Source organism: Leucoraja erinacea, chromosome 2 (genome assembly GCF_028641065.1).
Source record: "Leucoraja erinacea ecotype New England chromosome 2, Leri_hhj_1, whole genome shotgun sequence".
NCBI lineage: Eukaryota > Metazoa > Chordata > Chondrichthyes > Rajiformes > Rajidae > Leucoraja > Leucoraja erinaceus.
The window spans coordinates 51,488,017-51,514,418 of NC_073378.1; the positions used below are offsets into that span (position 1 = coordinate 51,488,017).

The 26,402-nt window shown below is 42.5% G+C and overlaps 1 protein-coding gene across 1 annotated transcript in view; it reads left to right on the forward strand.

Annotated features, from left to right (window-relative positions):
- The window catches only part of hacl1 (2-hydroxyacyl-CoA lyase 1), a 103,169-nt gene that overhangs the window by 54,834 nt on the left and 21,933 nt on the right, over nt 1-26,402 (forward strand). The window contains exons 12-14 of the mRNA XM_055656747.1: nt 9,065-9,166; nt 13,676-13,830; nt 15,095-15,253. Coding sequence (XP_055512722.1) covers nt 9,065-9,166; nt 13,676-13,830; nt 15,095-15,253 — 416 coding nt within the window. The remainder of the gene's footprint in view (nt 1-9,064; nt 9,167-13,675; nt 13,831-15,094; nt 15,254-26,402) is intronic.

The following is a 26,402-nucleotide window of genomic DNA, read 5'->3' on the forward strand; positions in this document are numbered from 1 at the left end:
TTAAGCGTCCCATATATCTGAGCTCATCCTAAACTCAGATACCGTCTCAATTTGCACCAATTTCTCATTTACTCCGTACCCTTGTGCTCCGAGGAAGATTGTCTCTCATTTTGGTAATTCTCTTCTTTGTTTTTAAATACCCACATGACCTTCACTTGGTCTATTTCTGTAACTTCCAGCATCCCCACAATCGTCTGAGATCAGTCTGAAAAAGGATTCTGAGCTGAATAATCGTCAGTTCTTCACCTTACCCGGTTGCTGCCTTACCCAGGGGCAGATTAACCATTAAGCAGACTAAGCACATGCTTAGGCACCAGGGCCAAAGGGGGCACCACAAAGTTGGGAAAAGGGTGAAAAGAAAAAAAATTGATAAAACTAATGCAAATTGATCATAATGTTCTGTTTCTTGATCATGGTGCACTCTAGGGTTATCTTCCCAGGTGTATCACAAGGTCAACAACTAAAATGGACTGGGTCAGTGTGGAAAGGAGGGGGGCACCAAGATTGGTCAGTGCTTAGGGCACCAGTGAGCCTTAATCCGCCCCTGGCCTTACCCGCTGAGTTCCTCCAGCACTTTGTGTTTTGCTCAAGATTGCAGCATCTGCAGTTCCTTGTGTTGAAGATCTACCTTTCTGACCTCACGCAGAGTCCTGATTATAATCGGTTGTTGTTGGGAAACTCAGAATTCCTTCCCCCAATCTCTCAAATTCTCAAATTGTCTTTCCTCCTTTCTAAGGAGAATCTGAAAGCTTAACTCTTTGAGCAAGCTATTCATCTTTTCTAATATATTTATGCGGCTCAGATCTGTTTTGTTTGATAACACTTCTATGAAGCACCTTGTGATTTATTTAAAGAACATACATACCTGTCTTTGTTACATTTCCTTCTGGCATAGGCCCAACAGTGTTTATGCCAGCTGTAAGTAACCTCAGTAAAAATATTTCACCATTCATTCTCCTGTAATCTATTATTAACCCTAATTGCCTTGCTCTTTATTACCCATTTTGGTGTTTGGGAAGATGTTAGGTAGACAATGACTATACCGTTGCACTCATGGTAGGATAAACTCACGAGAAGAGGTTTATTTACAGATAGAATGGGTGGTTAGGAAAAATTCTAAATCCATATGGGACGCGGTCCCTTGTTGCCTGTCGGCAGGTGAGGGATCGCTGGTTGTCTCAAGCTTGTGCTGGTGGCTCAGTCTTGCTTAGTAGGGAGCCCCATCTTCCCCAACCCCCACCCTCCCAACCGGTATAGGAAACCGCTAGGAGGTAGTGACCATAATATGATATGTTTTAATCTGCAATTTGAGAGGGAGAAGGTTAAATCAGAAAGTCGGTATTGCAGTTGAACAAAGGGGACTATGAAGGCATGAGAGAGGAGCTGGCCAAGGTCGACTGGAAAAGGATCCTGGCAGGAATGACGATGGGACAGCAATGGCAGAAATTTCTGGGCATAACCCAGAAGATGCAGGATCATTTCATTCTAAAGAGGAAGAAAGATTCTAAGGGGGGGGGGGGTAAGAGGCGACCATGGCTGACAAGTGAAGTTAGGGATGGCATGAAATGAAAAGAATAGGTGTATAACATAGCAAAGAAGCCAGGGGATTGGGAACCTTTCAAAGGACATCAGAAGGTAGCAAAAAAGGCAATACGGGGTAAAAATTATGAAGGTAAGCTCGCCAAGAATATAAAGAAGGATAGTAAAAGCTTCTTTAGGTATGTTAAGAGAAAAAGATTAGTAAATACAAATGTGGGTCCCTTGAAGGCAGAAATAGGTGAAATTATTATGGGGAACAAGGAAATGGCAGAAGAGTTGAACAGGTACTTTGGTTCTGTCTTCACTAAGGAAGACACAAACAATCTCCCAGATGTACTAGAGGACAAAGGATCTAGGGGGACAGAGGAACTGAAAGAAATTTGCATTAGGCGAGAAATAGTATTGGGTAGATTGATGGGACTGATGGGACTGAAGGTTGATAAATCCCCAGGGCCTGATGGTCTGCATCCCAGGGTACTCAACGAGGTGGCTCTAGAAATCATTGGTGATCATTTTCCAAAGTTCAGTTCCTGTGGATTGGAGGATAACTAATGTTATCCCACTTTTTATAAAGGAGCAAGAGAGAAAACAGAATTGTAGACCAGTTATAGACCAGGTGGGGAAGATGCTGGAGTCAATTATTAAATGTCATAATGGGGCATTTGAATAGCAGTAAAAGGATTAGTCCAAATCAGCATGGATTTATGAAGGGGAAATCCTGCTTGACTAATCTTCTGGAAGTTTTTGAGGATGTGACAAGTAAAATGGATGAAGGGGAGCCAGTGGATGGAGTGTATCTGGACTTTCAGAAAGTCTTTGATAAGGTCCTGCACTGGAGATAAGTGGGCAAAAATAGAGCACTTGGAATTGGGGATAGGGTATTGACATGGATAGAGCATTGGTTGGCAGACAGGAAACAAAGAGTAGGAATAAACGGGTCCCTGTCAGAATAGCAGGCAGTGGCGAGTGGAGTGCCTCAAGGCTCGGTGCCGGGGCTGCAACTATTTACACTATACATTAATGATTTGGATGATGGAATTAAAAGTAACACTAGCAAATTTGCAGATGACACAAAGCTGGGTGGCAATGTGAACTGCGAAGAGGATGCTAGGCCGTTGCAGGGTGACTTGGTCAGGTTGAGTGAGTGGGCAGGTGCATGGCAGATACAGTATAATGTAGATAAATGTGAGGTTATCCACTCTGGCGGCAAGAACAAGGAGGCAGATTATTATCTCATTGGTGTCAGATTAGGAAAAAGGGAAGTGCAATGAGACCTGGGTGTCCTTGTGCATCAATCACTGAAAGTAAACATGCAGGTACAGAGTGAAGAAAGCTAATGGCTTGTTGGCCTTCAAATCGAGTATAGGAGTAAAGAGGTCCATCTGCAATTGTACAGGGCCCTAGTGAGACCACATCTGGAGTATTGTGTGCAGTTTTGGTATCCTAATTTGAGGAAGGACATCCTTGCTATTGAGGGAGTGTAGCGTAGGTTCACGAGGTTAATCCCCGGGATGGCGGGACTGTTATATGAGGAAAGATTGGAAAGACTGGGCTTGTATTCACTGGAATTTAGAAGGTTGAGAGGGGGTCTTATCTATATTACTAAAAGTCTGATCTTGACCGCTTTTGGCCCACTGTGCTGCGATTTCCGAGAGAACGCCGCCACCTACGGCCGTCATTTTTGGCCACCTCGCTCAGAGTCCGGGACAGGAGGACTTTCCCCATCGATGAAAAATCAGAGAGAGATTAATGTTTTTTTTTTCATTTGCCATTCTCTCTGCTGCCCCCACTGGCGGCAGGGGGGAGGGACTATAAAACCCGGAAGTGTAGTCCCTCACTCAGTCTCTGCCAGACCCAGGAAGCGAGAGGGTCACGGTTCTCTGAGCTGCGATAACACTGAATGCACGTCTACTCCACGGTGAATCCCCTCGATGCGGCTGTAAAGTGGCTGCTGCCCAATTGTTTGCCTCACCTTTTTTAAAAAGTTTGTGTTCACAAAATGAATTTTGGTTGTCAGGTGGCTGCTGCCCAATTGTTTGCCTCGCCTTTTTTTAAAGTCTGTGTTCACAAAATGAATTTTGGTTGTTGGGTGGCTGCAGCCAAATTGTTTGCCTTTGTAAAATCATTGCAACAGTTGGCTGCCAGCCCAAGAATCCATTCGGCCCACAATGTCTATACTGGCCCTCTGGAAACCAGTACCAACACCCATACTAGCGCAACAGAAAGCCCCCCTCCCCCACTGGCGAGCCCTCCCGTTTGATGCTGGGACCCAACGGGTCCCACTTAGTCTAGTTGAAACATAAAATTATAAAAGGACTGGACAAGCTAGATGCAGGAGAAATGTTCCCAATATTGGGGAGTCCAGATCCAGCGGCCACAGTCAGAATAAAGGGGAGGTCATTTAAAACTGCGATGAGAAAAAACATTTTCACCCAGAGAGTTGTGAATTTGTGGAATTCTATGCCACAGAAGGCAGTGGAGGCCAATTCACTGGATGAATTTAAAATAATGCTGGTTAGATTTCTTGGGGCTAGTGGAATCAAGAGGTATAGGGAGAGGGCAGGCACTGGTTACTGATTGTGGATGATCAGCCATGATCGCTATGAATGGCGGTGCTGCCTCAAAGGGCCTCCTGCACATATTTTCTATGTTTCTATCCATGTTTTTCCAGAGATGCCGCCTGATCCACCGAGTTATTCCAGCACTTTGCGTCTCCTTTGTGAACCAGAATTTGAAGTTCATTGTGTCTACCAAACATGTTTATTGCATGAAGTTTACAGTGTAAGATTTTTAGTGAAATATGTTGTATGTTATTCAGTAGAGTGCAAGTCATAACGAATGAAACCTGAAGTTTTCCTGCCGAACTTGACACCCTGTAGCTATTGATCTCAGATGGAATAACTGCAGCTTTATAAATGTTGATTAACTGCAGCCAATAATAGGTTTGTAGTCAATTAAATTCAGTTTTAAGTGACGCATAAATTACATTTCTTCGTAGTTGTGTCCTGTGATGCTACCCAGCCTTCAACAATAACTAAAATATAAGCTCTAATTATCTTAGTGGTAGGCATAGTGACTTTCAGTAAATGGGGTGAACCATCACAATTTTTGCTGGTGCCATTTCTCTTGCAGCCAAATAAGTTAGTAAATCAAGACTAGGCTATGAAAGTGCCGCATGCAGATTATAAAATGGAAACTGCATGGGACATTGGAGAGAGCTGCATAAATAGCTAGCACTGTGGCTAAGAATGAGCACTAATAGTTTTTAATAAATCATTGGTGGAGGCTTATTATTGCAATACTTGTCTCAAGACTCAACATAATCTAGACGCCTTCAGCACGGATGTTTTACCCAAAACAAGTTGAACTGGAGATATTTAATATATCCCTTGTCAGCACGCGGAAGGCTCAGCCCGCCCACCACAGACGGGGACTCGCCCGCTACAGATGGTGGACCCATGCCTTGGACCGGAACCCGACCGGAAGGCCCAGCTCGCGGACCCGCAGAACCCACCTGGAGGGCTGATAAGTAGACCGGCTGCGGGAAGGAGTGCACGGCCTTGACAGGGTAGCGGGCCGCTGGAGGCCCTGCAACAGCCTGGGGCTCGGCTGGACCGGGCACCGCTCCCAGAGGCCGAGCACGTGGACCAGACGCATCCTACAACGGTGAAGCAGAGGCAGAGGACACCATGGCTACACTTGGCATGGCCAATCCTGCAACGCTCCCTGCACTTTCAACAACTGGGATTTAAAAATGTTTCCAAACTGGTGACTCTGTATATTCTCTCAGTGTACTACAGCTATACACTTGCATTGTATCTGAGATGCTCATCTAACATTTATCCAAGTGCTTATGTATAGTGATACTTGTACTGAACTGTATACAAAAATGAATTTCACTGTACCTCAGTACGTGACAAATAAAGTACCATACCGTAATTAGTGGTACCTTAGTTATTAGTAATCTTAATTGGAAGGTTGTTAGTTAAAGTCTCAATCCAGAGACTTGAGCTTAAACATGAAAACGGATGGATTATACAGGGATAATCAAGAAACGAAGACCAGCGGAGAAGAGCATATACCTTGAAAATTTTGAAGGACATTTCATGCATGAAGAGGAAAAAGGGAAGATTTGAAAGGAATTTTATAATTGTTATTTAGCTTGGAGCCAGTGGACGACAGTATTCACAGGCAATAATAGACACAAAATGCTGGAGTAACTCAATGGGACCAGCAACATCTCTGGAGAGAAGGAATGGGTGATGTTTTGAGATAAGAATCCCCCCTCAATGTTTAAAGATAAGAATCCGATTGAACTTCTTGTTTTAGTCTCCCCCCCCCCCCCCCCCCCCCTCCCCCCCCCCTCCCCCTCAATCTTCTAAATTCTAGTGAGTACAAGCCGAGTCTATCCAGTCTTTCTTCATATGAAAGTCCTGACATCCCAGGAATCAGTCTGGTGAACCTTCTCTGTACTCCCTCTATGGCAAGAATGTCTTTCCTCAGATTTGGAGACCAAAACTGTACGCAATACTCCAGGTGTAGTCTCACCAAGACCCTATACAACTGCAGTAGAACCTCCCTGCTCCTATACTCAAATCCTTTTGCTATGAATGCCAACATACCATTTGCCTTCTTCACTACCTGCTGCACCTGCATGCCTACTTTCAATGACTGGTGTACCATGAGCCCCAGGTCTCGTTGCAACTACCTTTTTCCTAATCGGCCACCATTTAGATAATAGTCTACTTTCCTATTTTTGCCACCAGTGGATAACCTCACATTTATCCACATTATACTGCATCTGCCATGCATTTTCCCACTCACCCAGCCTATCCAACATTGCCCAACATTGGGAAAATTTTTCCTGCATCTAGCTTGTCCAGTCCTTTTATAATTTTATATGTTTCTATAAAATCCCCCCTCATCCTTCTAAACTCCAGTGAATACAAGCCTAGTCTTTTCAATCTTTCTTTATATGACAGTCCCACCATCCCAGGGATCAATCTCGTGAACCTACGCTGCACTGCCTCAATCACAAGGATGTCCTTCCTCAAATTAGGAGACCAAAACTGTACACAATACTTCAGATGTGGTCTCACCAGAGCCCTATACAACTGCAGAAGAACCTCTTTAAACCTCTTTACTAAAAGTGGATAACCTCACATTTATCTATATTATACTGCATCTGCCACGCATCTGCCCACTCACTCAACCTGTCCACCTCACCCTGCAACCTCCTAACATCCTCTTCACAGTTCACACTGCCACCCAGCTTTGTGTCATCCACAAACTTGCTAGTGTTGTTCCTAATTCCCTCCTGCAAATCATTAATATATATGGTAAACAGTTGCGGCCCCAACACCGAGCCTTGCGGCACTCCACTCGCCACTGCCTGCCATTCTGAAAAGGACCCGTTCACTCCTACTCTTTGCTTCCTGTCTGCCAACCAATTTTCTATCCATGTCAACACCCCTACCCCCCAATACCATGTGCTCTAATTTTAGTCACCAGTCTCCCGTGCGGGACCTTATCAAAGGCTTTCTGAAAGTCTACACCCATCAATCCATTTTACTTGTCACATCCTCAAAAAATTCCAGAAGATTAGTCAAGCATGATTTCCCTTTCATAAATCCATGTTGACGGACTAATCCTTTTATTGCTATCCAAATGCCCCATTATTACCTCTTTAATAATTGACTCAAGCATCTTTCCCACCACCGAAGTCAGGCGAACTGGTCTGTAATTCCCCGTTTTCTCTCTCGCTCCTTTTCTTGAAAAGTGGGATAACATTAGCTATCCTCCAATCCACAGGAACTGATCCTGAATCTATTGAACATTGGAAAATGATCACCAATGTGTCCACTATTTCTAGAGCCACCTCCCTGAGGACCCTGGGATGCAAACCATCGGGTCCCGGGGATTTATCATCCTTCAGTCCCATTAGCCCACCCAATACTATTTCTCGCCTATTGAAAATGTATTTCAGTTCCTCTACCCCCTTAGATCATCTGTCCTCCAGTACATTTGGGAGATTGTTTGTGTATCACTTAGTGAAGACAGATCCGAAGTACCTATTGAACTCTTCTGCCATTTCCTTGTTGCCCATAATAATTTCACCCGTGTCTGCCTTCAAGGGACCCACATTTGACTTTGCTACTCTTTTTCCCTTAACATATCTAAAGAAGCTTTTACTGTCCTTCTTTATATTCCTGGCCAGCTTCCCTTCGTACTTCATCTTTTCAGCCCGTATTGCCCGTTTTGTTTCCTTCTGTTGTCCTATGAAAGTTTCCCAATCTGGCTTCCGGCTACTCTTTGCTGTGTTATACATCTTTTCTTTTAGTTTTATTCTATCCCTAACTTCTCTTGTCAGCCAAGGTTGCCTCCTACTCCCCTTAGAATCTTTCTTCCTTTTTGGAATGAAATGATCCTGCGTCTTCCGGATTATGCCCAGAAATTCCTACCATTGCTGTTCCACCGTCATTCCTGCTAGGATCCCTTTCCAGTCTACTTTGACCAGCTCCTCTCTCATGCCTTCATAGTCCCCTTTGTTCAACTGCATCACTGACAATTCCGATTTAACGTTCTCCTTCTCAAATTGCAGATTAAAACTAATCATATTATGATCACTACCTCCAAGCGGTTCCTTTACCTCGAGTTTTCTTATCATATCTGGTTCATTTGACAACACTAAATCCAGAATTGCCTTTTCTCTGGTCGGCTCCATTACAAGCTGCTCTAAGAATCCATCTCAGAGGCATTCTACAAACTCTCTTTCTTGGGGTCCTGAACCAACCTGATTTTCCCAGTCTACCTGCATATTGAAATCCCCCATCACCACAGTGGCATTACCTTTGTTACATGCCAGTTTTAACTCCTGCTGCAACTTACACCCTACATCCGGGCTACTATTTGGGGGTCTGTAGATAACACCAATTAGTGTCTTCTTGCCTTTACAATTCCTCAACTCAATCCACAGTGACTCTACCTCGTCAGTCCCTACGTCTTCCCTTGCAAGGGACTGAATTCCATCCCTCACCAGCAGAGCTACCCCTCCCTCCTCTGCCCACCTGCCTGTCCTTTCTATAGGATGTATAACCCTGAATATTAAGTTCCCAGGCCCGATCCTCCTGCAGCCACGTCTCAGTAATCCCCACAATGTCATATCTACCAACCTCTAACTGAGCCTCAAGCTCATCTACTTTACTTCTTATACTTCACGCATTCATATACAATACTTTTAATTCCTTACGCATCTCACCTTTCACATCGATCCCTATTACACTTGGCCATACTCTCCTATCCCTTTGTGAGCTTCCTTTCCCGTTAATTCTGTGGCCATTAACCATCCCTTTACTCTTTCCCTTTAACTCTGTCCCCGACTATCCCATTTGACACCCCACCCCCCTTATTCAGTTCCTTTTACCATCTCACACATCAGGGGATCTATAGGAGGTGATGCCATGATTAATTTATTTACCTTGTTTATTTTCCATTCAAGAATGTGATTACAACGTTTCTTTTTCAGTTACTAGATTTCTTCAGGATTAATCCATGGATTTTCCTGTCCAACTCTGAATGGTGGTTATTCCTGAAGGAGAAAATTAAAGCCAATGAGGAACTATCTCAGGTATTTCCTTGAAACCTCTGAATACCATTTGAAGGGCATTTCAGCATCTTAAGTTATTCAGATGCCTGGACTGACATACATCATTTATATCTTTAGGGGTTAATTTATTTAAAATGTGACATTTATATTCCATGTCATGATTTGAAGTGTCAGTTTTGACTGACATTTGAGATGTAATTTATTTTGTTTTGCTCGATCATTAGGTGAATTGTGCCAAAGTGTAGCATTTCCCAGAAAAGGAAGATTGATGAGATAATCCTTTCAGAAGATTATGATCAATTGGAATTGGATCCTCACTTTAAATTGAGAGCTGTGCTTTGGGTATTTTAGCTATTTTTAAATAGTGTGTTTGATTGACAACTTTTTAATTTGTTGAAGGCAGAATTTAAAAGCTATTGGAAATTTAGCTTATTTGTTTCAGGCAAGGACGTTTGTGATTTTTGTGTGTATATACTAAGAGTAACATTGGCATAAAGAAATTAAATTAAAAAAAATTATATTTTAATGATATTTGGACTAGTCCTTATTTCAACAAATAATTCCATGTTAAAATTCTTATAAACCAACCAGAAAATGTTAAAATTACATTTAATCTGAAAAAAATTGCAGGTTTTCCATCTCAGTCATAACAGTTCAGAAATAAGTAATGATATAGGATTAAGTCTGAAGTAATGACCTCCTTTCATTTAATCAGCCTGCCGCATTGTTCTATATAATTCAGTAATCCAGATGGGAGCTGCTTTGTGATAGCTTTTGATTTCCACTGGTGGACAGTTGGAGCAGTCATTAATCTGTGAACTGTGTACTGTCCCACGTGGTTACTGTTTATAATAAAACAAAATTATTTGTACTCCTAATTACCAAAGCCAAAATAAAGCATTGTGAATATATAAAGTTATTTATCATCTCTCAGAAATATTTACAAGGTTAACAGTGGCAAGCATGATATAGATTACAAGATCACATAATGTGCACTGATTATAGAACATAGTACAGTACAGCACAGGAACAGACCCACAATGTCTGCCATATATGATGCCACGTTAAACCAATCTCCTTGCCTGCGTTTGCTGTATATCCCTTCATTCTTTGCATATCCATGTGCCTATTGAAACCTATTAAATGCCGCCTTCATATCTGCCTCCACCACCACCTTTGACAGCACATTCCAGACATCCACTATTCTCTATGTGGGAAGAAAATAAACTTGCCCTGCTCATCTCCTTTTAATTTTGCCCATTTCACCTTAAATGGGTAATTAATACCAACTTTGTTCATCTAAAATCAGTACCCTGGTGAGATGCAGCACTCGTAAAATTCAAACTATGTGTCAGGGAGTTTTGAATGTGTTTTTTACATTTTGTTTTGGAATGTGAGGACCCACCAACAAAGTAAGTTGTATTGCCCAATCTAAAGTGATATCAGGACATTACTGACATGACCTAACAGAGTTGACAGTGTACGGATCAGGCCCTGTAACTAAAGCGGTCCTCCTACAGTTGCACAGGACCATAGTGAGACCACAAATGGAATATTGTATGCAGTTTTGGTCTCCAAATTTGAGGAAGGACATTCTTGCTATTGAGAGAGTACAACGTAGGACAACAAGGTAAATTCCCGAGAGATGGCGGGACTGTCATATATTGATAGAATAGACAATAGACAATAGGTGCAGGAGTAGGCCATTCGGCCCTTCGATCCAGCACTGCCATTCAATGTGATCATGGCTGATCATCCCCAATCAGTACCCCGTTCCTACCATCTCCCCATATCCCCTGACCGCTATTTTTAAGAGCCCTATCTAGCTCTCTCTTGAAAGCATCCAGAGAACCTCTTGTTATAAAGTCCAACATGCCATTCGCTTTCTTCACTGCCTGCTGTACCTGCATGCTTACTTTCATAGACTGATGTACAAGGACCCCCAGATCCCGTTGTACTTCCCCTTTTCCCAACGACGCCATTTAGATAGTAATCTGCCTTCCTGTTTTTGCTACCAAAGTGGATAACCTCACATTTATCCGCATTAAACTTCATGCATCTGCCCTCTCCCCCAACCTGTCCAAGTCACCCTGCATTCTCATAGCAATGGAGCGGCTGGACTTTTATACTCTGGAATTTAGGTTGAGAGACAATCTTATCGAAACATATGATTATTAAGGGATTTGACACGCTAGAGTTAGATAGAGCTTTTAAAGATAACAGAGTCAGGGGATAGCAAAGTCAGGAACTGGGTATTGAATGTGGATGATCAGCCACAATCAAAGTGAATGGTGGTGCTGGCTCGTAGGGCCGAATGTCCTACTCCTGCACCTATTGTCTATTGTCCTAATCCAAACATGGAAAAACATTGTTTTAGAGAAATAAAGCACAGTAGGAGGCTCTTCAGCCCACAAAATCTGTCCTGGCCATCAACCAGCTATTTACATATACCTGTACTGCACATTAGTTCCATATTTTTTAAAATTCTTCCCACACTCTCATCACCTCTCCTTAGATTATAACACCAACCTACATTTGGGGTTATTTATTGTGAATGACAGGAGTTCTAAAACCTACTCCTTTGTCTCCCCACTATCATTGACACCTGGAAAATCACCAGTTTCCTTTCTGTCAACCAATTCTCAGTCCATACTTAGATTATCCTCATTCGTATGTTGAGGATGAGAGGGAATCTTATTGAAACATATAAGATTATTTAAGGGTTAGGACACGCTAGAGGTATGTTCCTGATGTTGGGGAAGTCCAGAACCAGGGGTCACAGTTTAAGAATAAGGGGTAAGCCATTTAGAACAGAGATGAGCCATGATCATATTGAATGGCGGTGCTGGCTCGAAGGGCCGAATGGCCTACTCCTGCACCTATTGTCTATTGTAGGTTCTTAAATATTCCACATCAATCTCTTCTCTGGGCCCTAATTAAAAGACATTTTAAAATCAGAATACACTACACCCACTGGCATTCCTTTATATTTTATATTGTTGTATTGTCAAATAAACTCATGTAGATTTGTTGAGCAAGATTTTCCTTTCATAGACTTTATGCCTTTATGTATTGTCCAAATACATTAAAGCTTTCCAATAGTGCAATATGGACATCCTTTACAATATATTCTAGTATCTTCCCGATAGATCTACCTATGTGCAATTTACCATACTTTTTCTAGCTCCTTTTTTAAAAAATAGCAACATTACACTCCTCGCCTACAATCAATAGGAATCACGTCAGGATTAAAATAGTTTTTAGGATGACCGTCAATGCATCTACTATTTCCAGGGCCATGTCATTTCATGCTCTGTGATGTAGATTATCAAGGCTTGGGAATTGGTCAGTCAAGGGTGTTTTATTGTCACATGTCCCAGATAGAACAATTAAATTCTTACTTGCTGCAGCACAACAGAACATGTGAACAGCTTTTACTCCATTAACTTCTGCAGCAACTTCCGAATACTGATTTCCCTAAATCCTCCCACAAGATTCATTGTTCCTTACATATTTGACAGAACATATTTGACAAAGTGTTTAATTGTTTTGCCACTTGTTTGTTCTCAATCATAAATTCCACCATTCTCTGACTGCAGACCATGTCATCACTGACCTTCACATATTCAGTGAAGCCCTAAGTCAGTTTTTATGTTTTGTGCAAGCTTACTCATGTACCCAAATCTCCTCCCTATTGATGCCCTTTTGATTAATTATAAACTGCTCCCAAAATTCAGACCTGCTACTTTTTCTGGCAATTTTCATTACCTGCTTAATGGTTCTGATACTATCCCTCATTTTATTTATAAACTACAATGAAGCCTTCTTCCCTATACATGTTTGTGCCAGATGGTAATGAATAATTGAAAATTGCAAAACTACAAAAGTTGAAAATCTGAAATAATCATTTCACAGACAACAACATTTAATCTGATTTTAACTACCCCTTATTTGCCACATTAATTTGCCAGTTCAGTGAAATTCCCTTTGCCCAACCAGATCTCCACCTTCATTTTAATCAAGTAATATCTGTGGTGAAATGTAAAGTTACAGCTTCTAAATTCTGAACACGTAATTCATCCCTGGGATTATTCTAAACAATCCTTCCTGCTTCCTCTCCAAAACACAGTTTCTAAATTGCATTCTCTAGAAATGGACGCAATAGTTGTGGTCAAAACCATGGTTTCTTAGGCATTCAGGATACCCTGGAATCGCGTCCCCTTTTAAACTTCTTCCTGCTTATTCTTTCATCTTCATAAATGTGTTCCCTTTATGCCTAAACCTGATTTCATTTTGTACGGTTTATGACATGTTATCTCTTTATTCTGTATCAGTTCTATATGGCATTTAACTTTCATCTGCTCTTTTTGCCAATTTATCTATGCTTTCTTGAAATCTATCACTCCCCTTCTCTTTGTTTACCAAACTTTTTTTTAATGCTTTGACAAAGAGCTTTATTTGGCATTTCTTTTTCAAATCTCATACCAGATGTATTTCTTACTTAATAAATCTATTTTTATTATTTTCTAGGCAATGGCAGCACATAAATCTCTGCCCATGAACTACTACACGGTTTTCCACACCATTCAACCACTGCTGCCAAAAGATTGTATTATCGTCAGTGAGGGTGCCAACACCATGGACATTGGCCGGACCATGCTACATAACTATTTGCCGAGACATAGGTAATCATAATAATTTCAAGATTGCAACTAATGGAAGACTTCAGAATGTGGTAGAATTTTTAATCACTGACTTTTGCATCTCCTCAAAAACCTGTATTTTGTCTCAATGGTTCATGTTACTTTAGAATAATTCAACTGGCTGTATCAGGGTAAATTGTTTGTATATCTCTCAGTGGTGGTGTATAATATGCACAAAAAAAACGTAATGGAATATCTGTGGAATTCTCTGCCACAGAAGGTAGTTGAGGCCAGTTCATTGGCTATATTTAAGAGGGAGTTAGATGTGGTCCTTGTGGCTAAAGGGATCAGGGGGTATGGAGAGAAGGCAGGTACAGAATACAGAGTTGGATGATCAGCCTTGATCATATTGAATGGCAGTGCAGGTTCGAAGGGCCGAATGGCCTACTCCTGCACCTAATTTATATGTTTCTTTGTAGCATTAGAGCATAGGATATTTTAGGATTTTTTTAATTATATGTTCACTGGATGTGGATTTTGCTGAAAAGGCCTGCATTTATTATCCATCCTGAATTACCTTTGAACTGAGGAGACTGGTAAGAGTCAACCGCATCAACTGGGCATGCAACTGACATCTTTTGAACGTGTTCCTGGATCACTGGTCTAGAACTCGAACTACTGATCCAGTGATTTAACCTCCACGACCCCATGAACGAGAAGCACAGCACAATTTAAAATACAGTTGTCTCTCACCAATGAAGCAGATCTGGAGGTGTGGAGAGTGGAAAATATTGAGGAATATTGCAGTGTCATACAAGATACACAAGGCATGCAGGCCGGGGAATTAGATGCCATTTCATTTGGCAAAGATGATTTGGAGATGATGCACAACAGTTGGAAAAAAAGTAAAACTGCACTCAGCATCTTAGAAACCGATCAAGGGAGAAAATCAATGGGATTGTGGGAAATATGTGAACAAATCATAAAAATAAACTCTCAAAGGGTGGTAGGAGAACCACAGAAAGTGCTAGGGCCTAACTCAAAGCAATGAGAAATTTGAAGTCAACAATTATTGCTGGGTATGAAGGTAAACTAATGTGGAACCAAGGCAGGTGAATGTCGTAATGATGCAAGGAAGCAATAATCTGATTGAAAAGGAAAAATGATTTGAGATACTGGTTTCAATACTTGTTTAGATTCCACTAGTGCTGGGCAATATCTTTGCGATGTTGATGTTTATCTACACATTTAATTTGTGTCGCCACTAAAAACTGTAACAAATTCCATCTGATGTTTTTACTTTTAGATTGGATGCTGGCACCTTTGGCACCATGGGGGTAGGACTGGGTTTTGCCATCGCTGCAGCATTGATTGCCAACGATCAGACCCCGCATCAGCGTGTTATCTGTGTTGAAGGAGACAGTGCGTTTGGATTTTCTGGGATGGAAGTGGAGACCATGTGCAGGTGATGTGATTGATGAAATCCCAGTGTATGAAAGAAAGGACCTTTGTAATGTCATGTACATATCAGTGCTGAAACTGAGAAAGTGATTGTTTCCATGGAGTCATACAGTGTGAAAACAGGCCCTTCGGCCTAACTTCCCCACACCGACGAACAAACCTTATCTACTCTAGTCCTACCTGCCTGCACTTGGCCCATAAAATTCTAACCCTCTCCTATCCATGTGCCTGCATACATATCTCTTAAATGGTATGATAGTAACTGCCTCAACTATGTCCTCAGCAGCTTGTTCCTTATTTCCACCCCCCTTTGTGAAAAACGTTACCCCTCGGGGTTCTATAAAATCTTTCCCCCTCATCGAAAAATGCCTTTTGGTTCTTTATTCTTCTTCAAGGAATAAAGTCTTAGGTTGCTCAACATCTCCCTACAGCTCAGGCCCACGAGTCCTGGGAACATTCTTGTAAATCATCTATTCACCCTTTCCAGCTTGACAACATCTTTCCTATAACATGGTGACCAAAACTGAACACAATACTCTAAATGTGGCCCCACCAATATCTTATACAACTGTAACACGACCTCCCACCTTCTATACTCAATACTCTGACTGATGAAGGCCAATGTGGCAAAAGCTGCCTTGACATGGGAGTCTATCCGTGACTCTCTGTGCCTCTTCCACGAACATTGAGAAGATCAGGTTGTGAGAAAATTGCTTCGCAATTATTTGGGCTGGAGGTTCAATTGAATGTCTACTCTCTATATAGTTTGCACATGTACATGTGATCAGTAGAAATGTGAATCAACTAATAAAGAAAAACATTTAATAATGCCCCCCTCAAAGTTTTTCATAATCAATTAAGTGATATTGGAGGGAAGGAGCATCAGTGGACTTTGTCTTGGTCATGTTGTTGGTCAAACAGAGGGGTTAGCTGTTGGTGGTGCATTTTGGAGATAATGAGCATAATGCTGTATTTGTCCATGTTGTTATGGAAGAAGATGGGAATAGAAATGGACCAAAAATAAAGGTCTTTAGTTGGTGGAAAGCCATTTTCATGAAAATAAGACAACCTGGTGAAGGTAGAGAGCGAGTGCCTATTTACATGTAACTTTACATTTAACAGCGGGAAGCATCCCGAGGAGAAATAGCAAACGTTTGGAACCATCACATTCCCATGAGGATGAAAACCAAGGATGGTGAGGGAATCCTTGGTGTTGAATGATATCAAAGATATGACAAGGTTGGGATAAATGGGTATGTTAAGGGTCAATGACTAGCCTGGGAAAGAGCAGGGATCATTAAGGACAACAGATGCATTCAGTGTGTGAGACGAAAAGGTATTAGGTGAGGTTCAAAATCAATATTTTTTCATTGATATTCACAAAGGAAACGGACTGAGGATTCAGTGAAGGTGAAGTTTAATTTCAAAATAAAGAAAGTGGGGTACTCGATGCCTTAACTGACATAAAGTTGGACAATGGGGGCCTTTTAAATCTCTGATGCCCACTGGTGAGGTACCAGATGCCTGAAGGATGGCAAATGCGGGCACCGTTTTCAAGAGGGCGGCAGAGAAAAGCCTGGAAATTACATATCTGTATCTTGACATCAGTCGTGGGAAGATATGGGAAAATAATTCTGAGGTGAGGATTAATGAGCATTTGGAAAGACAGGGACTAATCTGAGATGGCCAGCATAGTTTGTCAAGGGCAGATCCCATCTGACCAATTTGAATGTATCATTGAAGATGCAAAAAAGTGATGAGGACAGTGTGGCAGATGTGGTTACATGGACTTCATTCAGATCTTTGCCAAGATTCAAGTCAAGAGCGTTTTATTGTCGTATGTCCCAAAACAGAACAATAAAATTCTTACTTGCAGCAGCTGAATAGATAGGTAATCATAGTGTTCAAGTTTATTTTTTAGTTCTGGATAAAGAGTTCCAGAGCCGGGACTTTACGAGGGGGGTTCCACGAGGTTATTTTTCAGTTCCATGAGGTTATTCTTCAGTCTGAAGAAGGGTTTCGGCCCGAAACGTCGCCTATTTTCTTTGCTCCATAGATGCTGCTGCACCCGCTGAGTATCTCCAGCAATTTTGTGTACCTTAGGTAATCATAGTGTTCTGTAAAGACAAAAACAATGCTCCCAAGTCTACATAGTTGAGAACTTGCCTGGAGATTGTAATGTTTAATAGCCTGATGGTAGCCTGATGAACCCTCATGGGACGATTAATCTAAAATGTTATCCCCCATGGGATCTAGAACACATTGATTAACTGGATTTGTAACAGGAGACAGAAGTTGACGGTAGAAGGTTGTTTTTATGATTGGGTGTCTGTGACCAGACTACAGGAATCGATGTGGGACTCCTACTATTTGTAATTTACTGGAACAATTGGTGTGTGGATAAAGGAGACATGATCAGTCAAGGGCCTGTCCCACGTGGCGTCATTTACATGGTGCGTGGCGACGTAGGCGGTGATGTGCGGTCGTGCGTGGCGCCCCAGGATTTTGGGATGTACAAAATCTTTGCGCGCCATCTGCATGACGCACAAATGACGCACAAGTGGGACAGGCCCTTAACTTTGCAGCTGACGTGAACATTGGCAGAGATGTTCATGGTGTCTTAACACTTGGTGGATAGCCTTAGGCAACAGGATGATGTCAATATGTAGGTGAAATGTATTCAGACATGGCTGATGGAGTTTAATCCCGTTAAAATGTGAGGTGATATATTGAATGAGCTGAGGTATGCACCACTAATGGTTGGGTTTTGGGTAGTTTTAAGGAACAGAAGGACCTAAGTGTAACAATGCCAAAGACCCATGACGGTGGCAGCACAGATCGGTAACATGGTTAAGAAGTCATATGTGATGCTGGGCTTCATCAGTGAGGGCATAGTTTACGAGAGCAAGGAGATTAAGCTTCATATTTAGAAAACCTTATCAGAACTCGGCTGGAGTACTGCATGGAGTTCTGGTCACCAAGGGGTAGAGGTTCCAGATATGTGATGGTGACAGAGGGTACAGAGGAAATTCATCAAGTTGTTGTCTGGGATGGACTGTTTAATTTATTATGAAAAACTAAGTCTGTCTTTCCTGGAGGGGAGGAGGTTAAGAGGGAACAAAATTGACAGATATAAATGTAGAAAAGTAGACCACCAGAAACGTTTCCCATATCAGAATAAGATAAAACTGAACAACATAAATCTAGAGAAAAGAGAGAAGAGATTTAGAAGCAATCTGAGAGGGTGGTGAGTACCTGGACAACATTGCTGGAGAAAGTGGTGGAAGCAGAATCACTGCTAGCATTTAAGTGTCTGGATGAATGGATTGAATTTCCTGGGCATAGAAGGCTATGGGAGAAGTGTTGTTAGATTGAATTAAATAAGATAGGTGGCCACTGGTAATTGTGACATTATAAGTGATAGGAGCAGAATTAGGCCATTCGGCCCATCAAGTCTACTCTGCCATTCAATCATGGCTGATCTATCTCTGCCTCCTAACCCCATTCTCCTGCCTTCTCCCCATAACCTCTGACATCTGTACTAATCAAGAATCCATCTATCTCTGCCTTAAAAATACCCATTGACTTGGCCTCAGTGGCAAAGAATTCCCGAGATTCACCAACCTCTGACTAAAGAAATTCCTCCTCATCTCCTTCCTAAAGGAACATCCATTTAATTCTGTTGTCCCCTTAGCGTAGCTGTAATACCCACACATCCGATTTCACCTTCTCCCTCTCAAATTGCAGGTTAAATCTTATCATATTGTGGTTGCTACCTCCTAGTGGTTCCTTTACCTTGAGTATCCTTATCAAATCCGGTTCATTGCACAACACTAAATCCAGAATTGCCTTTTCCCTGGTAGGCCCCACTACAAACTGCTCTAAGAAACCATCTCGGAGGCACTCTACAAATTCCCTTTCATGGGGTCCAGTACCAACCTGAATTTCTCACTCTACCTGCATATTGAAACCTCCCATGACCACCGTAAGATTCCCTTTCTTACATACTGATTGTCTCTCCTGGTGTAACTTATGGGTGATTGGTCTGTTTCCATGCTGTATGACTGCTTGTCTCTAGAAAGTACTTTGTTAGAAACTGTTTTAATGTTTCGCAGTTTATTGATTGAAGTATATCCTGTACTTATCAACATTAGGGGAATCGAGGATTATGGAGTTAGTGCTGAAAAGTGATGTTGAGGTAAATGGCCAACTGTGATCTTCCTGAATATTAGTACCTGCATATGTGCAAACAATATAGTGCAGACAGAGATGTTGTTGCAAGCTGAATTCATCTTGCACAACTATCAATATAGGACAGATTTCTATTTGTAAGAAAGACAACTAAAGTGCAGAATATGCTGGAGATCAGATGCCATCGTATTTCTCATCTGGAGGCTATATTTTGACCCATGACAGTTAATCGTGGTTGAGAGCTGTAGGCTTTGCTTTTTGTATGCATCCACTCTGTACTAAAAGGCTTGGCGTGGTTGCATTCATTTGAATGAGGTCACCGGCCTACATGGTATGATTTTTATTGTAATGCGTATTTTAATTGTCATATGGCAGGTCATATAATATCAGGTATAGATCTTAAAGATAGTGGAATCAGGGGATATGGGGAGAAGGCAGGAACGGGGTACTGATTGGGGATGATCAGCCATGATCACATCGAATGGCGGTGCTGGCTCGAAGGGCCGAATGGCCGACTCTTGCACCTATTGTCTATTTACTTCAACTTCAATTAGAGGATTGTCCAACTGTCAATCCTTTTCATCTGCTTTTTACTCTGAAGACTTCAATCTTCTCTCTACGCTGCTCCTGAGTCTGAGGACCGTCCACTTTTCATCTCTCCCAACGGCCCATCCAACTATCACCCCACCATCTGGATCGTCTCTGGCCGTAAGGTCCATCTACACAATCTACACAGATCTTTCTGTCCTCGGTCTCCTCCATTGTCAGAGTGAGGCTAAATACAAATTGGAGGAACAGCATCTCATATTTCGCTTGTGCAATTTACAGTCCAGTGGTATGAATATTGATTTCTCTCAGGTAGACACAAAGTGCTGGAGTAACTCAGCCTTTTCCACAGGCAGCATCTCTGAAGAGAAGGAATGGGTGACGTTTCTGGTCGAGACGCGTCTTCAGACTGAGGAAGTCTACCTTCGATTTAAATGCATCTGCAGTTTGTTTCCTACACATACTTAATTTCTCCCGGGCATTCCCTCTCTCACTCCCCACTCTCCCCTCTCTCTCTCCCCACCCAAGTCGCACTAGCTTCTAAATTTCACCCAACAAGCAGCTTACAATGGCCTGTTTCCTTTATCATCTTTACTTTTTTGCATATCTTTCATTCATTGTTCTTTATCTCTCCACATCACTGTCTATGACTCTTGTTTCTGTCCGTCCTCACCAGTCTGAAGAAGGAACTCTTCTGTCCTCACCAGTTTGAAGAAGGGTCTCGACCCGAAATGTCACCCACCCCTTCTCTCCAGAGATGCTGCCTGTCCCGCTGAGTTACTCCAGCTTTTTGTGTCTACAGTATCTTCTTGTCCACATTGACTATTCTCTCCAGCATTTTTTGAGCAGAAACACTAGGTATCTAGTTATTTCAAACTTTCTTGGACACGGAAACAAAAAGGTTATTCGGCCTTTTGACTTTTATCAGCTATTCAGTACAAACATGTTTGATCCTCTACTCAACACAAATGTCCTGCTCTCTCCAAGTGCCTTGATATGTTTTGTTTCTATATATCTCCTTTTATTTATCTTTCTTTTGTGATGTGGGCTCCACCACTCGATATTGATGGAAGTATTCTACAGGCTTGCTACTGTTAAATGAAGAAATGTCTCAGTTCTAAATGCCTGACTTAGAATCCTGCCTCTGGCCCTGTTTCCAGACCCCCAAATTTTAGCTACAGGAAACATCGTCCTTATATCGCATCCATCAACCCATGATAGAGGTTTATATATTTCATTGAGATCTCCTCTTGTTTTTTTCAAAACTGTGGTGAATACAGGCCTAGTGAACCTAGTATATCGCTACAGGTTCACTACATGCCTAGTGAACCTGTTTTCCAGGAGTCAGATTGCTGAAGCTTTGTTGCACATCTTGTTGCTTCTTCTCCTTGACATAGGGTGCTGAAGCAAATCAAATTCTGCTTCTTGCCTCCACCCATGTCCCCTGACTCCTTTGCAAATCCATATGAAATGAGCTGCTTCTTGATGCAGCAGGAATTGAAGGGAATGGTAACGCGTTATGTAAAATACTAATTCACAGTAAGTTTATGAAGCTTCTTGGAGAAAAAATAGTGAATTAGTTGATTATTTTCTTGTTGATAATTTTAAATCTAGTGTATGTAAAACCTATTAAGCAGCTGTAATGCATTAGTTGCATACAAAAACAATCTGCTGGAGGAACTCAGCAAGTCAGGAAGCATCGGTGGAGGCAGAGCTTCATGTTGTGACCCTCCATCTCATTTACTGCATCACCAGTATTCAAAATACATTGGTTATTCTTCCATTCATAGTGGGAAACCAACCCATAGTACCCAAAGTACCATTCCGGGTTATGATATCAGGACATTTTTCAACATTTATAGATCACAATGTGGTTTGGAATGAACTTTGAAAACATTAGTAATTAAGTCAAACAGTGTTTCCAAGGCAATTTTATTTCTGTTACTGAATATATGTGATATATACAATCCATCTTCAGAAAGTCTTTATCTGACATATTGTCAATAAAGAGGCCCTCATGCAAGCATTAGTGACATTTGGAGTTACAAAGGTTAATTGCTTTCTAAAGTTATACCTTACTGCACTGTTGAGGGGTTTCTTGATTCAAGAGAGTTTATTGTCATGTGTCCCTGATAGGACAATTAAATTCTTGCTTTGCTTCAGCACAACAGAACATAGTAGGCATGACTGCAGAACAGATCAGTGTGTCCATATACCATTATATAAATATATACACACATGAATAAATAAACTGATAAAATACAAATAACCAGATACTGGTCTATTAATGTTCAGAGTTTTGTCAGAGCCGCGTTTAATAGCCTGATGGCTGTGGGGAAGTAGCTGTTCCTGAACCTGGTAGTTGCAGTCTTCAGGCTCCTGTACCTTCTACCTGAAGGTAGCGGGGAGATGAGTGTGTGGCCAGGATGGTGTGGGTCCTTGATGATGCTGCCAGCCTTTTTGAGGCAGCGACTGCGATAGATCCCCTCGATGGTAGGGAGGTCAGAGCCGATGATGGACTGGGCAGTGTTTACTACTTTTTGTAGTCTTTTCCGCTCCAGGGCGCTCAAGTTGCAGAACCAAGCCACGATGCAACCAGTCAGCATGCTCGCTACTGTATACCTGTAGAAGTTAGAGAGAGTCCACCTTGACAGACCGACTCTCCGTAATTTACTCGAGAAGTAGGGTCGCTTTCTTAATAATTGCACCAGTGTTCTCGGACCAGGAGAGATTTTCAGAAATATGCACGCTCAGGAATTTGAAGCCAATGATGGACAGGGCAGTGTTTACTACTTTTTGTAGCCTTTCCGCTCCAGAGAAAGCAGTTTGGAGCAGGGGAAAGTGAGGCAAAAAAAATGAATGAATGTTTGGAAATCTATCAAACAATTGCAAAATATATCTGCATTTTGTGCAGTTATCCAAGGCAATCTCAATTTTCAGGAAGTTTATTTACAATATGTATTCGGAGCGGAACAAAATGCTCCAAATTGGTCATTTCATGTAAATTGAAGATCCCATGGCACATTTCAAAGAAGTATAGTCGTCAAATCAGCTTCATTGACATATGCGGAAGTATGGTGAGGTACAGGAACCATGAAAATGCTTGCAGCAGCATTCCAGGCACATACTCAGACTGCATGCAAATACATAAATCATACTTAAATTGCATTTAAAGTCAGCAAGATAGTAAGGCGTAGGGCCAACTTTCCATCCTCCATGCAGTAAATTTTGTATCATCTATTAAAGGTGGAGTGTAGCTTTAAGATGATGACCTCGCTAGATAACAATGGGTCTGCAGGGCAGTTGTGGTTATGGATTTTGGGGGTCTGGGGCAGACTGCATGGCTATTGTCTGCAGACTTCCCGAGCAATTCAGGAAAGGCCCATGTAATAAAGAGTTGCTGAAGCACTGAGTCTTCTGTTCAGAATTCTCCCTCTTGAAGTTGCAGAGAGAAACCAGGTACTATAGGAATAAGAAGACTTTATTGTCACATGTGACTAGGCACAGTGAGATTCTTTGCTTGCATACACAATGTATACAAATAGCAGCCAAAGTTACAAAGCACGCTAGCTCCTCCTTTTGATCCCCCCCCCCCCACGAACAGTTCCCCCTTGCCGGGTCCCCATTGTCCTTTTCCCATTGTCCTCCCCCCCCCACCTCCCTCACGGCAGTCCTCCCACGCCGGGTCCCCATTGTCCTTTGTTCCCCCCCCCATTGTCCATTGTTCTCACCCCACCTCCCTCACGGCAGTCCTCCCACGCCGGGCCCTCCATTGTTCTTACCCTCTCCCCTCAGGGTGGTCCTCCACGATCTCATCGACCGTGGGTCGATCCGCGCACGAGGCATCGCTGTCGCTGCGAGGCCACCATATGAGTATAATTAATACTCATCAAACCCACCGACAAGGGAGGTGCCGTGGTAGTCTGGCTGTGCTGACCTCTACCGCACTGAGGCCAGGCGCCAGCTCCCCTACTTATCCTTGGACCATGATCCAAACCATTTCTGATTTATCACTTCTGATTGTCTGCCCTCCACAGCCTCCAACATCATTTCCCAGCGCCGCATGGTCCGGTTTTACCTTCTCCCCCAAAATCCATAACCACAACTGCCCTGCAGACCCATTGTTTCTGCCTGCTCCTGTCCCTCTGAAATTGTTTCCATGTACATCGAATCCATCCTGTCCCCCCTGGTCCAATCTCTCCTGACCTATGTCCAAGATATTTCACATGCCCTTCATCTCTTTAATGACTACCACTTTCTGCACCCCCACTCCCTCACCTTTACTATGGGTGTTCAGTCACTCCACTCCCCACCACGAAGGCCTTTAAGCCCTCCGTTTCTTCCTCGACCGCAGAACCTGCCAATTTGCCTCTACTAACACTCTCTGCTGGTCCTCACCCTTAACAACTTCTCCACTTTCTCCAAATCAAAGATAGACACAAAATGCTGGGGAAATTCAGCGGGTGAGGCAGCATCTATGGAGAGAAGGAATTAGCGATGTTTCGGATCGAGACCCTTCAGTTTCTCCTCCAATCAAAGGTGTAGCTATGGGTACTCATATTAACTTCACCATCAATTTCCATCCTGCACTCAAATTCACCTGGACCATCTCCAACATCTCCCCTTTCTTGATCCCACAAGGACTCTATCCCCTACATCCAATTCCTCCATCTACGCTGCACCTGCGCCGAAGATGAGGTATTCCATACCTGGACATCCGAGATGTCCTCATTCTTTAGGGAACGGGGGTTCCCCCCTTTCATCATAGATGAGGACCTCCCACGTGTTTCCTCGGTACCCTGCAGCTCCGCCTTTGCTCCCCCTCCCCTCGTCACAACAGGGACAGAGTCCTCCTAGTCATTACCTTTCACCCCATCAGCCATCACATGCAACACATAATCCTCCAAAATTTCTGCCATCACCAACGGGATCCAACCACTAGTCACCTCTTCCCATCTCCGCCTTCCACAGAGACCGTTCCCTCCGCAACACCCCGGTTAACTCATCTCTTCCCACCCAAATCACCCCCACCTCAAGTACCTTCCCCTGCAACCACAAGAAATGCAACACCTGTTCCTATACCTCCTCCCTCGATTCTGTCTTGAGGATATTTCACGTTAGGCAGAGGTTCACGCGCCTCCTCCATCCTCATCTATTGTATCCGTTGTTCAAGATTTGGACGCTTATACATCAGCGAGACCAAACGTAGACTGGGCGATGGTTTTGCTGAACACCTTCACTCAGTCCCCCTGGACCCACCTGATCTCCTAGTTGCCAATCACTTTAATTCCCTTTCCCATTCCCACACTGACCCTCTGTCCTAGACCTCCTCCACTGTCAGAGTGAGGCTAAATGCAAATTATAAGAACAGCATCTCATATTTCGCTTGGGCAGCTCACAACCCAGTGGTATCAGTTTTGATTTCTCTAACTTCATGTAACCCCTGCATTCCCTCTCTCTCCATCGCTCCCCAACACAAGTCGCACCAGCTTCTCATTCTCACTTACCAATGGCCTGTTTCCTTTATATTCATTACTTCTTTCCATACCTTTCATTCATTTGTTCTATATCTTTCTATATCGTTGTCTATATCTCTTGTTTCCCTTTTCCCCAACTCTCAGTCTGAGGAAGGGTCTAGACGCGAAATGTCATGCATTCCTTCTCTCTCGAGATGCTGTCTGTCCCACTGAGTTACTCCAGCAATTTGTGTCTATCTTTGGTTTAAACTAGCATCTGCCGTTCCATCCTACACTAATACTCTTAGAGTAAAAGAAAAACAATCTGGTGATATCAAATCAAAATAAGTTGGAGAACTCAGGCAGCATTTCTGAAAAACATGGATAGGCAAATTTCAAACAGAAATTGATGGGAATATAAGCAATAAGTCAGGCTGCATCTGTGACAAGAAAAACTGGTTTGACATTTATGGTCATTGGCTTTTCAGCGGTGCTGGCTCGAAGGACTGAATTGCCTCCTCCTACACCTATTTTCTATGATTCTATATGCTGCATGGCCATAACCTGAAATGTTAACGCTCCACAGATTCTTCCTGCCCTGTTAGATGTTTCTCGCATCTTCTGATAATTTAAAATAAAAACAGAAAATGTTGGAAATAGTGAGTCAGGCTGCATCTGCGGCAAGAGAGATAAACTGATGTGTCTTCAACCTGAAATGGTAACACGGCCCCTCTCCTCAAACATGCCGCCTGACCTCCTAAGTATTTCCAACATCTCCCACCATTTTTGGTTTTTATTTTTTGTTTTCAGCAATTTTTTTGGTTTTTATCATCTGTTAATTTATTTTATTGCTGTTTGTGGGCTTTCAGCTTGTCAAGTCAAGTCAAGTTTATTCGTCACATACACATACGAGATGTGCAGTGAAATGAAAAGTGGCAATGCTCGCGGACTTTGTGCAAA